This window comes from Hypanus sabinus, chromosome 7 (assembly GCF_030144855.1).
Source record: "Hypanus sabinus isolate sHypSab1 chromosome 7, sHypSab1.hap1, whole genome shotgun sequence".
Taxonomy (NCBI): domain Eukaryota; kingdom Metazoa; phylum Chordata; class Chondrichthyes; order Myliobatiformes; family Dasyatidae; genus Hypanus; species Hypanus sabinus.
In genome coordinates this window covers 114898945-114912396 of record NC_082712.1, presented here as the reverse complement: position 1 = coordinate 114912396, position 13452 = coordinate 114898945, and the positions used below count along the sequence as shown (strand labels likewise).

At 44.9% G+C, this 13452-nt stretch overlaps 1 protein-coding gene across 1 annotated transcript in view; it reads left to right on the top strand.

Moving 5' to 3' along the window:
* LOC132396385 (excitatory amino acid transporter 2-like) overlaps nt 1-6896 on the top strand; it is a 32527-nt gene extending 25631 nt beyond the window's left edge. Inside the window, exons 9-10 of the mRNA XM_059973911.1 lie at nt 2104-2332; nt 6822-6896. Coding sequence (XP_059829894.1) covers nt 2104-2332; nt 6822-6896 — 304 coding nt within the window. The remainder of the gene's footprint in view (nt 1-2103; nt 2333-6821) is intronic.
* Nucleotides 6897-13452: the final 6556 nt, after the last annotated feature.

Below are 13452 nucleotides of genomic sequence, written 5' to 3'. Positions count from 1 at the left end.
GAAGAGACAGTTACAGGTTGCAGTGGGGAAAGGGAGGATTAGGAACCCTTACCTCGCTTAGGAACAGTTCAGAGTCAACTAATTCCTTTGGAGGAATTATATCCTTTTCAACCGCTGGAAATCTCCTCTTGCTCATGGCTCTATCTTCAGTCTAGCGCCAACCCATACCTTAATCTTAACTAACACTTACCTTCTACACCTACACACACAATATCCACCCAAAAGCTACAAAACACCTCAAACTGCTCCCTCCTGCCACCCTGAACGACGAATCTATGATCACTAGGCACAATTCAGACTGGTATGGACTGATTTTAAACTAAATTAGAATCATCAGTCCAAGCATTACAGAGACTCCAACCCCTCATATTACTGAGCATTACTCAATAATTAACCATCCCTAGTCCCATTCATCACTGACACTCAGAACAGCAAATCTACCAGAGAAGGAATATCGACCCAGTTTTCAAGTGTTTAAACTCTGCATGTCAGCAGAGTTCAATGTTCATGCCAGAAGCTACCCATCTTAATTCCAGTTCCCATTCCCTTTTCGACATGCAGATCTATGGCCTCCTCTACTGTTGTGATGAGGCCACACTCAGGTTGGAGGAGCAACACCTTATATTCCATCTGGGTAGTCTCCAACCTGATGACATGAACATCGATTTCTCAAACCTCTGGTAATGCCCCTCCCCCTCACCATTCCCCATCCCCTTTTCCCTCTCTCACCTTATCTTCTTGCCTGCCCGTTGCCTCCTTCTGGTTCTCCTCCCCACTTTTCTCTCTTCCATAGCCTTCTGTCCTCTCCTATCAGACTCACCCTTCTCCAACCCTGTATCTCTTTCGCCAATCAACTTCTCAGCGCTTTACTTCACCCCTCACCCTTCCGGTTTCACCTACCACCTTGTGTTTCTCTCTCCCCTCCCCACACCTTTTAAATCTACTCTTCATCTTTTATTTCTCCAGCCCTGCTGAAGGTTCACGGCCTGAAATGCCAACTGTACTTTTTACTTTTGGCCTGCTGAGCTCCTCCAGTATTTTGTGCATGTTTCTTGGATCTTTACAACAGCCCGGTAGCTTTGTGGTCATCATTAATGGACAATGAGCTTTCAGAAGATACCAGATGACTACAGAATATATAGTAAACTCTGAAAGAGGGGCAGGCAGACACCTCATGCAGAACCCTCAACTGCCTATCACCTGGCCATGCAAATTCTTACCTTGGCCAGGCCCTGAAGCAAACTATCCAGGGGATACCCCACTAACCCATCCCCACTCCCTCTGCATCAGGTGACCAAAATTCAGGAGCCTAGGGCTGAAGTGTTGTAAGAACCTAAAGGGTGGACACTTCAAATATTTAAATAGAGGCTGCAACCTTTCACACTCCACTTACACGTGGTACGCTGTTTCCTCCTGGAAAGAATTTGCTTCTTAGTACTCCAACAGTCTGCAAAACATATTGAATAACTTGCTCTTCAAAAAGAAATTTCTAAGATAATAGGGCTGAGTTTTCCGAAAGGGAGTAGAGAGAATTCCTTCTTCCTAATGTTGTTGGACATTCTTTAAAAGTTCCAGTAACTTCTGAGGAGCATTTATAGTAGGTCTGTTAATCAACATACTAAGTCAGAGAGTTGTTTTATTATGTGTAAACCAACTGGTCCCTTACCTACATTACCATAGTGTCTACACTTCAGCAGTACATTTGGATGTTTGGAAGTCCTGAAAAGCAACACAGAAATTAATCTTTTTGCCCATCATGATCACACTAAAGATATTGATGCCCATTCATTTCTACACAAAGAACATCAGAGCCTCAGAAGTAAAAGCAGTACACAGATTAAAGTCATTGTCTGTTCATCTCCTGTTCCTTGCTTCCCTATTCAAGAGGATCATGGCCTCAACTCTACTTTCCTGTAATGACCTCTCATCCCTTGATTCCTTTTATATCCAAAAATCTTTTCAATTTCTGTTGGAGCTCAAAGCACTTCACCACAAGAGGTTCCAGCAGAGATGCTACCAGCTCTGGGTTTCCTCAGGCTTGGTTGCCACAGTAACAAGAGAGCGAGAAAGGCTGACCGTGCCTTGTTGACTGTTATATTGCAGGGACAGGATGAGGACCTCAGTGAATGTTGTCGGTGACTCATTCGGGGCGGGCATCGTCTACCACCTGTCGAAAGAAGAACTGGCAAACATTGATGCCCAGCATGCCTTGCTCGAGGATGGGAGGTTGCCCAAAACATTGTTCGTGAATGAAGGCATGAAGACCCACCATGAGAACAACTCTAGCCAGCCCAATTACTCAGACAACTCTGTCCAGGCAGAAGAGGACAAGGTATATTTCACATATACAGATATCGAGACCTGCATTTAACAACACTTGCTTGTTTCTAGTTATCTCCATTTCCTGCTGTTGTTGTAGTGGTCCCTGTACACCCCAACAGTCACTGTGGCTAGAACATTGGTAGAGTTGGCAAAGGTAGTGGGTACAATACTCTGGCCTGTTCAACTATTCCAGAGGACACATTTTAAGGCCACAACACTTGAAGCTTTTTGAAAAAGGCTTGTGAAAATTTATAGGTGAAATATATTTAGATTAAAGTATTTTTATGCCAATTAATGTAAATTATGCCACAATTTATTGAGATATTTGTATATATTTAATGCTGGAAGCTTTCACACAGCAAGGAAGGAGGGGTAAATTGGAAAAGATTTAATAACAGGAGTTCGTATCTAAGAAGGCTTTGGGCCAACTTAATGCTCCCTGCCTCTTGCCTCTACTTCACAAGGTGTCCATGGAAGGAAGTGGTCACTTAGCTGTCAGTCTGAGTGCATTAGTGATGAAGAGAGTACATGATATTGGAAGCTATGGTCCTCAGACACTGATGGAGCAGAGATCATGGACCATAGTCTCACTATAGGCAGTGGAGATTTTGATTGTAAATGGTGATGGAGGTTAGTGGTGTGGGTGAGAGGGACTGAGTTGGAGGGTGGCAAAGAAATAGGAGTAGTGGAATTGATCTGTGGGTTGGGTGGAGGTGACGCATTCGGAGAAGGGGTTGGTTGAAGAGGGAGTTGGGTGATCAGCTTGGGGTGTTGGGTGATGGGAACTGTAGGGTAATAGAGGGTCAAGATGATTGAGGGTGGTGGGTGACTGTGGTAGATGAACAATCTCCAAGGGATTAGCGGTGTTGGGTGATAGGTGTGTTGGGTGAAGGGTAAGAGAGTTAATCAGGGATTGGGAGGGTACTTAGGGTTATTGACTAATGGGAGTTTGGTGTGCTGAGTGATTGGATGGTTGTCTGATTGGGGTCAGGATGTTGGTTGACTGGGGGATCTGGGTGATTGGCAGGGGAGTGCATTCAGTTATTGGTGATGAGGCTGCAGAGAATAAGAAAGCAAAATGAGTGCTGTAGTTGGGGAGGGGAGGGCTGAGCTTGTGGGTGTGTGTGGGGAGTGCTGGTTTGATGAATGGGGCTGCAGTGACTTTAGGAGGTCAGCTGTGTCTGGTGAGGCAATGTAGTCGGGCAAGTTCCAGTGGTTTGGAGCTGGAGGACAAGGCACTAGTGACTGGACTGAGAGAGTAACTCTGTTTTCAATAGCCCTGCAGCTAACTGAATATAGAGCCTCCTATATCCTGCAGTAAGAATCCATGTGAGACAAGTATAGGCTCCAGCAAGGGGTCAGTGATTGTGTGGCCTGCCCATATGAAGCCCCGTTCGCCTGCCTGGTCTTTTGGGGTACAGAGACGCTATGTACATTTAAATCATGCACATCACATTTGTTCTGTTAATATTCATGTAATGTAAACAGTTGCATGTTGCCATCTTTTCTGCCCCTGCATTTCATCTGCTGCATGTCTGTAATGCATGTAATGCATGTAACTCTCCTGTAATGTCTCCTGTCCTTCTGACTCCTGTGGGGTCCTGGGACTTTGGGGTATAAATTCTGGCACGGGAGGGGTGCATCAATGCTGTACAAGCTGCAAGAGGAGCAGGCTGCTACTTGCAGCCAAGAGAAATTCAAAGCATTTAATTTTCTAGTGAATTAAACTCAAATCTACTTCAGCTCAATTCTCCCTTTGCATGCAGATAACTCTGAGAAAAGACTGAGGGAGTTTATAATAATAGCGCACAGCCTTCCCCAACCCATGCTTCAGTGTGTCAAACCTAAGCCAGAGAACCAGTTCCACAGCAAGGTCTGTGCCTTGTCACTGAGATCTTTCTTCACTTCACCGTATCAAAATTGCTCAACTTTAAACCATCTTGATCCCTAACGAAATGACACACGCCTGAAAGATTGATTTCTTTCTGTGTCTGACGTGAGCAATTTGCAACACAATGGAGGCTGAGCAACACATAAAATGCTGGAGGAACTCAGCAGGTCAGGCAGCATATATGGAGGGGAATAAACAGTTGACATTTTGGGCCCAGAGCCTTCGTCAGGACCAGTACGTCGACTGTTTATTCTGTCCCATACTGTAAATGCTGCCTGATCCGGTGAGTTCCTCCAGCATCTCTGAGTGCTCCTCAAGATTTCCAGCATCTGCAGAATCTCTTGTGACAATGGAAGGTGAGTCAACATCCTTAAAAGTGCAAACTTTCAAACCCTCCCGTGTCATTAATGATGATGTGAGTCACCTCCCAGTCACTGGCCAGCTGTGAGGGACTAGGCAGTGTCTCCCTAAGCAAGTAGTCACCTGGGTCTCAGCAAGCATAAGCATAACAAGGCAGCAACTTGAAATGGACCAACCTGGGTCGAGTTGGCCTTAACAGCATGTATAGTGGCTTACCCAACTTGTTGCCCCGCACCACATCTTACTCAGAAATCAGTTCACCCCATAATCCTGGATATGTGTAGAATAGGAGCAGGACCTTTGTACCATTTTGACCTAAATATAAATCCCTCAGGGACCTGTAGCCCTCCACATCGAGAGCCTTACACTCCCTGTTAATTGCTTTATATAACTTCTAGTTGCCCAGTCTGCCCTCCTAGGTTACAACACATCAGGTCAATATCCATTGCTGGTTTCTGGTTCTACCGCTCTCACAAGCAGCCACCATTCCATTCAAATAACCATGATAGTTAAGATCCACATTAGTGCACATAGCTTGTGTAACGTTCTCCTTCGCGTGTAACGAAACGCCGAATTAAACGTCGAGATAAACCACAGTTAATAAGAACCAGATCGCAGTAAGATTAACCATTTACTGTTCACTCTTCACATTAACATATGGTGAAAACTGTTGATAAAACAATACAAGATTGATACAGTATTTGTTCCTTCCTTAATATCACATTTCAAGTGTAAATACTTGCAAAGGTGACTATAACTACATTACACTAAGGTGCGGTACACAGGGAGAGTTTACCTGCTCCATTGACTACTTTAAATACACTTCCATGCAAACTATCCGCAACTCTTTAACTAACGAAAGCATAAACATTATCTACCGTCGTTACTTCTAACAGGATCGGCATTAACATCTTAGTTCAATATATCGATTATCTATTAACTTACAGCGTTGCTCTCACTGTGATTTCTCATGCCTGCAAAACAACTTCTGCTCAGGTGTGCCTCGTGGTAAGCCCCCACCCTCGCGCTAATTTCAAGCCGGTACTTTCCCACAAGACGCGGCGAAACCGGATGTGACGTCATCGCATGCCGATATAATTTACATGCAATGAATATACTTTAAACACTTCTAATTCTAACTAGAAAATACTATCGAATGAATTACTAAGCGAAAATATTATAAACTAAATAACTGTCGTAAAGACAGCACAGCTTGATTAAATCTTGCCTCAGTCTCCTCTGTTCTAAAGAAGACAGCTGCAGCTCAACCAATCTTTCATTCCAGCTAAAATTCACGAGATTTGGTAACATCCTTATAACCCCCCCACATTCTTCCTTCACTGGACTGACTAGGAGTACTCGAGCTGTGTGTGCTTTTAGATTCCATGCTTTGCCTAATAAAGAAAAGAAAATCCCCTAATACTCCTTATCCACTGAAGTTACCTGTCCCACTACCTTGAGGAATGTGCAGATATTTCTTCCCCCTCTCAGGATTCTACAGTTAGCAATCTATTGACTTTCTTTTCTGCCTGCTTAGTTGCAGTAGGATTGGGCCTGATCCTGATAACATGAGGAAACTGCACAAATCTATGTAATCAAAACCTCCCAGAAACAAATTTCATAGCTTCAAATAAAGCCCTATGATTACAGCTCAATAATGATGGATGCCCTCATGGTTGGTCAGCTGAGTTCTTCAGTTCCATGTCATGGAGGACATTCTTCCCAGACTGTTGATTGCCCAGTCTAGTCGAAAAGGCCCACTATCTGAGGAGGCGAGAATGGTCAGGGTTCCATGGGTAAACAGACATGAACGTAAGAGGTAGAGTGAGGTGGGTTTGAGTTTCTTTGAAGAGCCCTTCTAAAGAGTAATGAAAGGAGAGGAGACTCAGAAACCTGTATAGGAATTTTTTTTTGGTGAGGGTGATTCATACATCCCTCCATTCCTAACCAAGCATTGGGAGAGATGGGAGTGATGTATGATGATTGGCTTATCCATGTTACACTGTTGCCCCAGATCACCTCTACCCCCGCAGTTTTGATGTTGAAACTGCAGGTGTAATGAACAGAAGTCAATCTGGCCCTCAAGCCTGCTTCTCAGTAATCTTCCCAATGGTGGGTGGGTGAGTAGAAGGAAGGGGTTTCCTTTGAATGCTTTGAGTTTGTCCTCACTCTCTTGGCTTCTGTGTTTCTTGCTGTTTCCTGTGCTTTGTTCCCTTGAGTTAGACTTCCCTCGTAATTACTTCCCCAGGTAACCATGGCTAACAATGGCACAGCTGCCAACTACACAATTGTTGAGGAGGAACCTTGGAACCGGGAGAGCTGAGGAGAGTGGGGAAAACCCGATCCCATCACCTACGTGCCCCCTTCACCCCTCTCTTCCCTCCCCCCAACTCCTGAAGCTTGCTTCTGCTGAAACCGTTTATCTGACAGGAAAAAAAGCAAACAATAACATGTTTTAAAAAACTTCTTTCGTACTTTTATGTAAATGTGGTTAGTGCAAGGTCCAAGTAGAGAGCTGGTGAAGGGGACACCTGGGGTTTTTACCAGTTACTGTGTAGTTCTTTACAGGTTTCCACACAGTCATTCGAGAAAGAGGAAGGAGAGGGAAAGGAGCCCATTTGGAAGAAGCAAGTTTGCAAAGCTAAGCACAAGAACTGCACCAGCCCAGGCATGGTGTTCGTGCCTCACCCACTACCCTTCACCCCGCCTGAGAGTAATGTGGGTTGCCTGTGTTGTTAGGGAAGGTCATTACATTGTTGAGCGTCCAGGCTTTAGCTCCCTTCTATTTGCTCTGTTGGATCTTGCCAACTTGGATTGCAATTAAGCACATGATTTTCACCTGACTGGTTGGCGCAGGCCATTCTCAGGGAAGTGATCTGGTTTAATGCGTGACACACTGCCATTAGTAAGATCCACAAGTGCATGAGTCCAGAGATGTACTCCCTGGCTCCGCTCCAGTAAAATACCCTCCGCTCTGGGAAACGTGACTCAGTGACTCAGTAGGGTTAGCTGACAGGCAAAGCCAAAGACCTGCTCACAGGACAAGCCTCAGTGATGCAGGGTGTGGGTCAGTGCCTGACACTCAGCCAGCAGGGTGGAAAATAATCTACACACTGGCCTGCCACATCACAGCCCTTTCAGCCTTAGAACAATGCCAATCCCCATTGTGTCCCAAATCCCTACACGTTCAGAAGCCACAAGGGAAGTACCAGAAAATTTGCACTAGCTTCCTTCCTTTTGGGCTCCGCTTGGACCATAAGACATGGGAGCAGCAGCCTACTCGGCTATTTGATCATGGCTGATATATTTCCCCTCTCAACCCCATTCTCTTGCCTTCTCCCCACAAACTTTGACACCCTTAATAGGGAGCCAAGAGGGACAGAGTTTAACATTCCAGCAGCAGGAGCAAGGCCGGAGGAAAGTGAGAAGGACACTCGTGCACTCGTAGCCCCAGCCTTTCCTTTGCTTCCGGTGGTCCAAGTGTCCTGCCCACACCCCATCATCTCTTGGGAAAGGAAGGAGCTGGCCTCCCCCCTCATGAAGGACAGCTGAAGATAATTCGCTATTCACTCAAACTAAGCAGCTTCTGCAAGAGCCATCACCAAAGTTGGGGGCGGGGGGGAAGCGGTTGTAGGCTGTGCTTTCAGAGTGACCCCTGAGTAACCTTTGAATGGCATGAGCCAGACTCCCGTTCAAGTCTCTAGCGGAGCAGAGTTCTCTGGTGACCCTGTTGGTGAGTTGTCCAAACAGTAACCCCTGGGGAACAAAGAGGTGTTGGTGGCAGATCCCACACCAACCCAATACTTTGTGTATGTCATAGGCACATGGGCACGTATGCGCAGGTGCATCGAGAAACCTCCCCACGGCGCTCTTGATCACTGACTGGAAGCAGCTTAGGTGCCTCTTGTTGAAAGCCTGATACACAACTGGTGATCCGGTTTGGCTAAGGTCCGAGTTACCTTCACAGGTTGGGGAGGGAAGGTGAATCCTTTGTTACCTGTAAACCTTTCCCACTTGACTCTTCATCCCTTGCAACAATTGCAGGCAACATGTGGCCCCTGACCCAAAGAAGGGTAAAGATGCCATTCTCAACTGTGAATGTTTTATTATTGATAAAGTCTGTCGGCACTGGGTAGAATGATGTGGAGTTAATGTTCACAGGACCCAGATACTGCCTTTGACTTTAAGCACCATGGACAAGCACAAGTTTTCTGTCAAACTTTTTCTCTCTGCCAATTCCCACGTCTCAAAGTTCACAAGAGTGCCAAATGATGCCCAATGTCCGATTGAAATACAAAGGAAGGTATCCAGTTCGGGAATCTCTTCTGCTGATATCCTTGGCAAGTGCAGACACAAGGATCCCAGAAGTTGATTCTCCCTGAGCAGGATAACCCTCATATGCAGGAGGGTGGATTGTGAATTTTTATTTCAAAGGTCGTTCACCTTGTGGAACAGGGAAGACTATATTACAGTCTGTGCATTTAGATTTCGAAGCCCTCTGCTGAGAGATTTCACAGATGGAAGAACCTCCCAGATACTAATCCCTTAAGCAAATTAGAATTTGCTTTATGGATGGTTCATGCTGTTCAGTGTTAACTGGTTTGCTACTTTCTCAGAGTGTCTCCTTGAGCTGTTGCATTACTGTGGACTATAATTAAATTTTGTATTTGTGTCTAACGTAAACTTTGCATGATATTTAGTATACATACTACTTTGAAGCAATCGGGTGACACTGGGTGTTAATTGTTCTTAGTTTTATGCCATAATTTTTATATGTTCTTGTAACCTCTTAACTTCAGCTTTCCAAATCCTTATAAGATTTCTGTATGCCTTTTGATAGTTAAAGTTTTGCAGGTGTAGGAAGTGTGTGTTTGTGTGTGTGTGTGTGTGAGAGAGAGATTAAAAACCATCAATGGATTGAAATATGTAATGCACTGGATTAGATAGCCATAAGAGATTGGAAGATGAGAAGATTTTTGACTCGTGTCGTGAATTATTCCCATTGCTGAATAGCACATTTCTGTCCTTGTGGATGGTTTGGTGGAGACACTGCTGCAGCCCACTCCACGGTTGGTTAGGGACCATATGACAGCTGGGCTGGACTGGTAGTGGTGTTGGCAGCTTGGGTGACTTGCCAAGTATGAATGGGGCAAGCTAGCCAAGAATAATGTGGAGCAGGAGGGGAGGGCATTGTCAAGTCATTAACAAATTGGCAGATGGCATAAAAGTCATGCAGTGAAGAAACGTGCAGTGGTCGAGTATATCTTCCAATCTGATGTACTGTCCCTACAGAAGCTTTCACTTCCACCCATGTCACACAGCTTCCTAGACTCCTCCTCCTCCATCCCTCCCTGTATCCTGCCCCACTGTCTCCAGCCCTTCTCTGATCTCCAGCAAACTTCTAGAGAATGAATTGAGCAAAAGCAGGCATCTTAAATGAAGGCAGGAGAAGCAGGAAATACTCAACAGGTGAGGCAACATCCGTGGAGGGAGGAACCAATCAAAGGTCATTGACCTGAAACACTAACTCAGCTTCTCTCGCCTCAGATGCTGACCGACATGCTATGATAATTTAGTCAATAAAAACAAATTTGCAAAGGATCTCTGCAAGTGATTTAGATGATGCTCTGGTGTTTGTCAACCCAGGGTTCCAGACCACCACTAGAAATGTTTCCGAGTTTAACCTGTGGGCTTGGCTTTCCCTTCATTAATGCGCAGGAAGATTGAAGAGTTTCCACCCAGGGTGTCAGAGGAGCTGTAGAACACTTGCGGGTGCAGTTTCCATAGCAATCTTTAGTATCCTTCAGGTGCTTATGCACCATGTTGCTGTGAAGAAGCACCATGTTGGGTTGATTTGCAGATCTGTTTCAAAGAAAATGATGTAATACTCCCAGGCTTTGATCCAAACTGCTGGCACAGAGCATTCACACAGTTCTGAGCAAACTTCTCAGGGGTTGGTGGTTCTGTTTTTATTATGGAAGTCTTGCTTCCCTCTCCTTGGGATGTGGCCTCATGTTGTGATGCTCTCAGGATCTTAGTGGAGCACTACAACTCAGTTTCCAAGAAGGACTTGCTCCAGTCCACCTGGCTGCAGATCCCTCTTTTACTTTAAGTATTGTATGAAGCACTGATCTACTCAACAGCCAGTTATTCCATTCCATTGGAGTCCTCTTTCTGGTAGCTTTGAGTGATGGGTGAAGTAAAGGGACATTTCTCGGAATATGACAGGTTTAGACTTGCTGGAGGTGGGAACTGTAATCCTGGACCTGCTTACCATTGCATTGGTTTAGATAACCAGTGTGTCCTTTGGGCTGGAATTTCTACAGAGAGCTCTATCTCAGATCCCCAACACAACTGTTTAAGAAAGGATAGGTTATTCCACCCAGCGTGCCTACCTCCCAATTCAGTAAGTTGCCTGTTTTTTCTCACTTCAGTCCCACACTTCTACACCAGCCCCACATCCAGAGGTCTCTCAATCTCGGTCTTGAGAATTTGAAAGAAGTGATACCCTCCGGATGATGAAATCTTTGCTCTCTCTCTCAAATTGCCAAGCCCTTATTTTGGAACTGTGACCCCTGGTTCCTTACACCTCAGCCTGAGAAAGCAATGTTTTTCCATCTATTCTCTAAGACTTGTAAGAATGTGTATTTATTAATGAAATCAACTCTTATTCCTCTAACTTTGGCTCAATCCATATGATCTCTTCACATGGGACTAAAACCTCCATCCTACCTATCTGGAAATCAACCTGGTGAAACACTGTTGCTCTTCCTTTCTGGCAAGCATATCTTTCCTTGTTTAGGGAGGCCAGAACTGTCTATAATATTTAACATTAAGCAGACATGGAATGTTTATGGGTTCAACAGCACTAAAGCTGAGCACATTTCTGGAGGTTTTGAGTCAGCACCTCCCACCTTACTAACACATCTATTTTGGGAGCGCGCTAACTAACTTCTGGAAATTCTGCAGTCTGGATGAATCTTATCACTTGGTCTAATGTTTTTTCTCTTATCTCCTATCACTTTTTCTTACAAACCCATTAAATCTACTAGCAAGAAAAATAATTCAATCTGCGTCAGTCATGGAACACTGAGGCTGGCCATTCCATGCACATCTTCAGCTGTCTGCTCCCCCCTTTCCTCCTTTATTACCTCATCCCTTCTTTTTCTTTCCACTCCCTCCCTCTTTTCTCCCCTCCATCCTCACCCACTGCACAGTGCTCTCCTCATCCCATTCCTTCTCCCATGTCCCTTCCATCCACGCCACACTGCTTCTTCTCCTCTCCCTTCATCCTGGCCCATTCTCCTCCTCCACCCTTGGTCTTCACTTCTTCTCCCCTCCCCTACCATTATCCCATCCTTTTGCCTGTTTCTCTTCCCCTTCCCTCCAGTCTTTCCTTTCCACTTCTACACTCTGCTTTCCTCACCCCAGCATGTCACATCCTCTCCATTTTCTAACCTTTTGACCTATTTCTCCCATTCTTCTCCCCCATCCTTTCCCATTCTCTCCTTCTCAGTCCCTCCAGATATTCCCCCTACTTTTGCCCATTCCCTACAAGTGAACTCCCCTTTGCTGTCAGTACAGTGTCTCAGTGTTGGCTAACCAATGGATTGAGCTTCTCTCTGTACTCACTAGATCATGGGTTGAAGTGAATGGGACCTGTAGCAGACATGGTTAGAACGAACTTCCTCGGTTAAACATCTCTGCTTTTTCTTGTTTTAATATGAAAGATTTTCAATTTTTTTGTACTCTGTTGTCATTTGTGTCTGTGTTGAGACTCTTGTCGATAAACCTGCATTCTTTATGTATCAAAGGGTAGAGACGCAACTGGATTATTTCACACTGTGCTGTATTTTTGGTGTTATATAAGTTTACAGAAAAGTCTAATAAATGTTTATTGGCACCTCGGTTTGAAGAATGAGATTCAGTGTTTTTATTAATTCCTGTTCTTGCAATACATTTCTGGCATGCATTCCAATGGTGGGGTGGGGGGGGGGTGTAAAAACCAAAATCAACATAAGATGCAGATGCTGGAAACCTGATAAAAAACACAGATGAACACTCAACTGGCCGTACAGCAACTGCAGAGAAAGAAATGTTTCAGGCTGGAGACCCTTCAAAGGATGGGTAAAGGTTTAGGGTAGAGACATTTCAACAGTACTTTCTCAAAAGAAGTTCATTCTTCCTGTAATTTTTTGTAAGCTTTTAACTTGGGGCCTTATTCTATTTAGAGTTATAGATGCTGAGAAAAGTACAGCACAGAAACAGGCCCTTCAGACTAGTTAATCCATGATGAACCATTTAAACTGCCTGGTCCCATGGACCTACACAGAGACCCAAGCCCTCCTACCACTGCCACCCATGTACCTAGCAGCAAGCGACCACCACACAACATCCTGGAGACTGAGGGAGGAGCAGTGCCTCCAATCGCCTTTATACCGGGGTCTGTGGGAGGAGCCACAGGAGCAGTCAGCGGGGGGGGGGGGGGGGGGGGGCCTGTCCAGACAGGTATATGTAGTTCACCACATTTATCCAAACTTTAAACATTGAAATCAAGCTCACATGCACCACTTGCACTGGCAACTTGTTCCACACTCTCACTGCCCTCTGAAAGAAGAAGTTTCACCCATGTTCCCCTTACACTTTTGCCCTTTTACCCTTAACCCATGATCTCTAGTCGTAGTCCCACCCAACCTCAGTGGAAAAAGCCTGCTTGCATTTACCTTATCTATCCCCTCATAATTTTGTATACCTCTATCAAATCTACCCTTATTCTTCTTCATTTCAAGGAATAAAATGCTGAACTATTCAATCTTTCATTATAACTCAGGTCCTCCAGTACCAGTAATATCCTAGTAAATTTTCTCTGTACTCTTTCA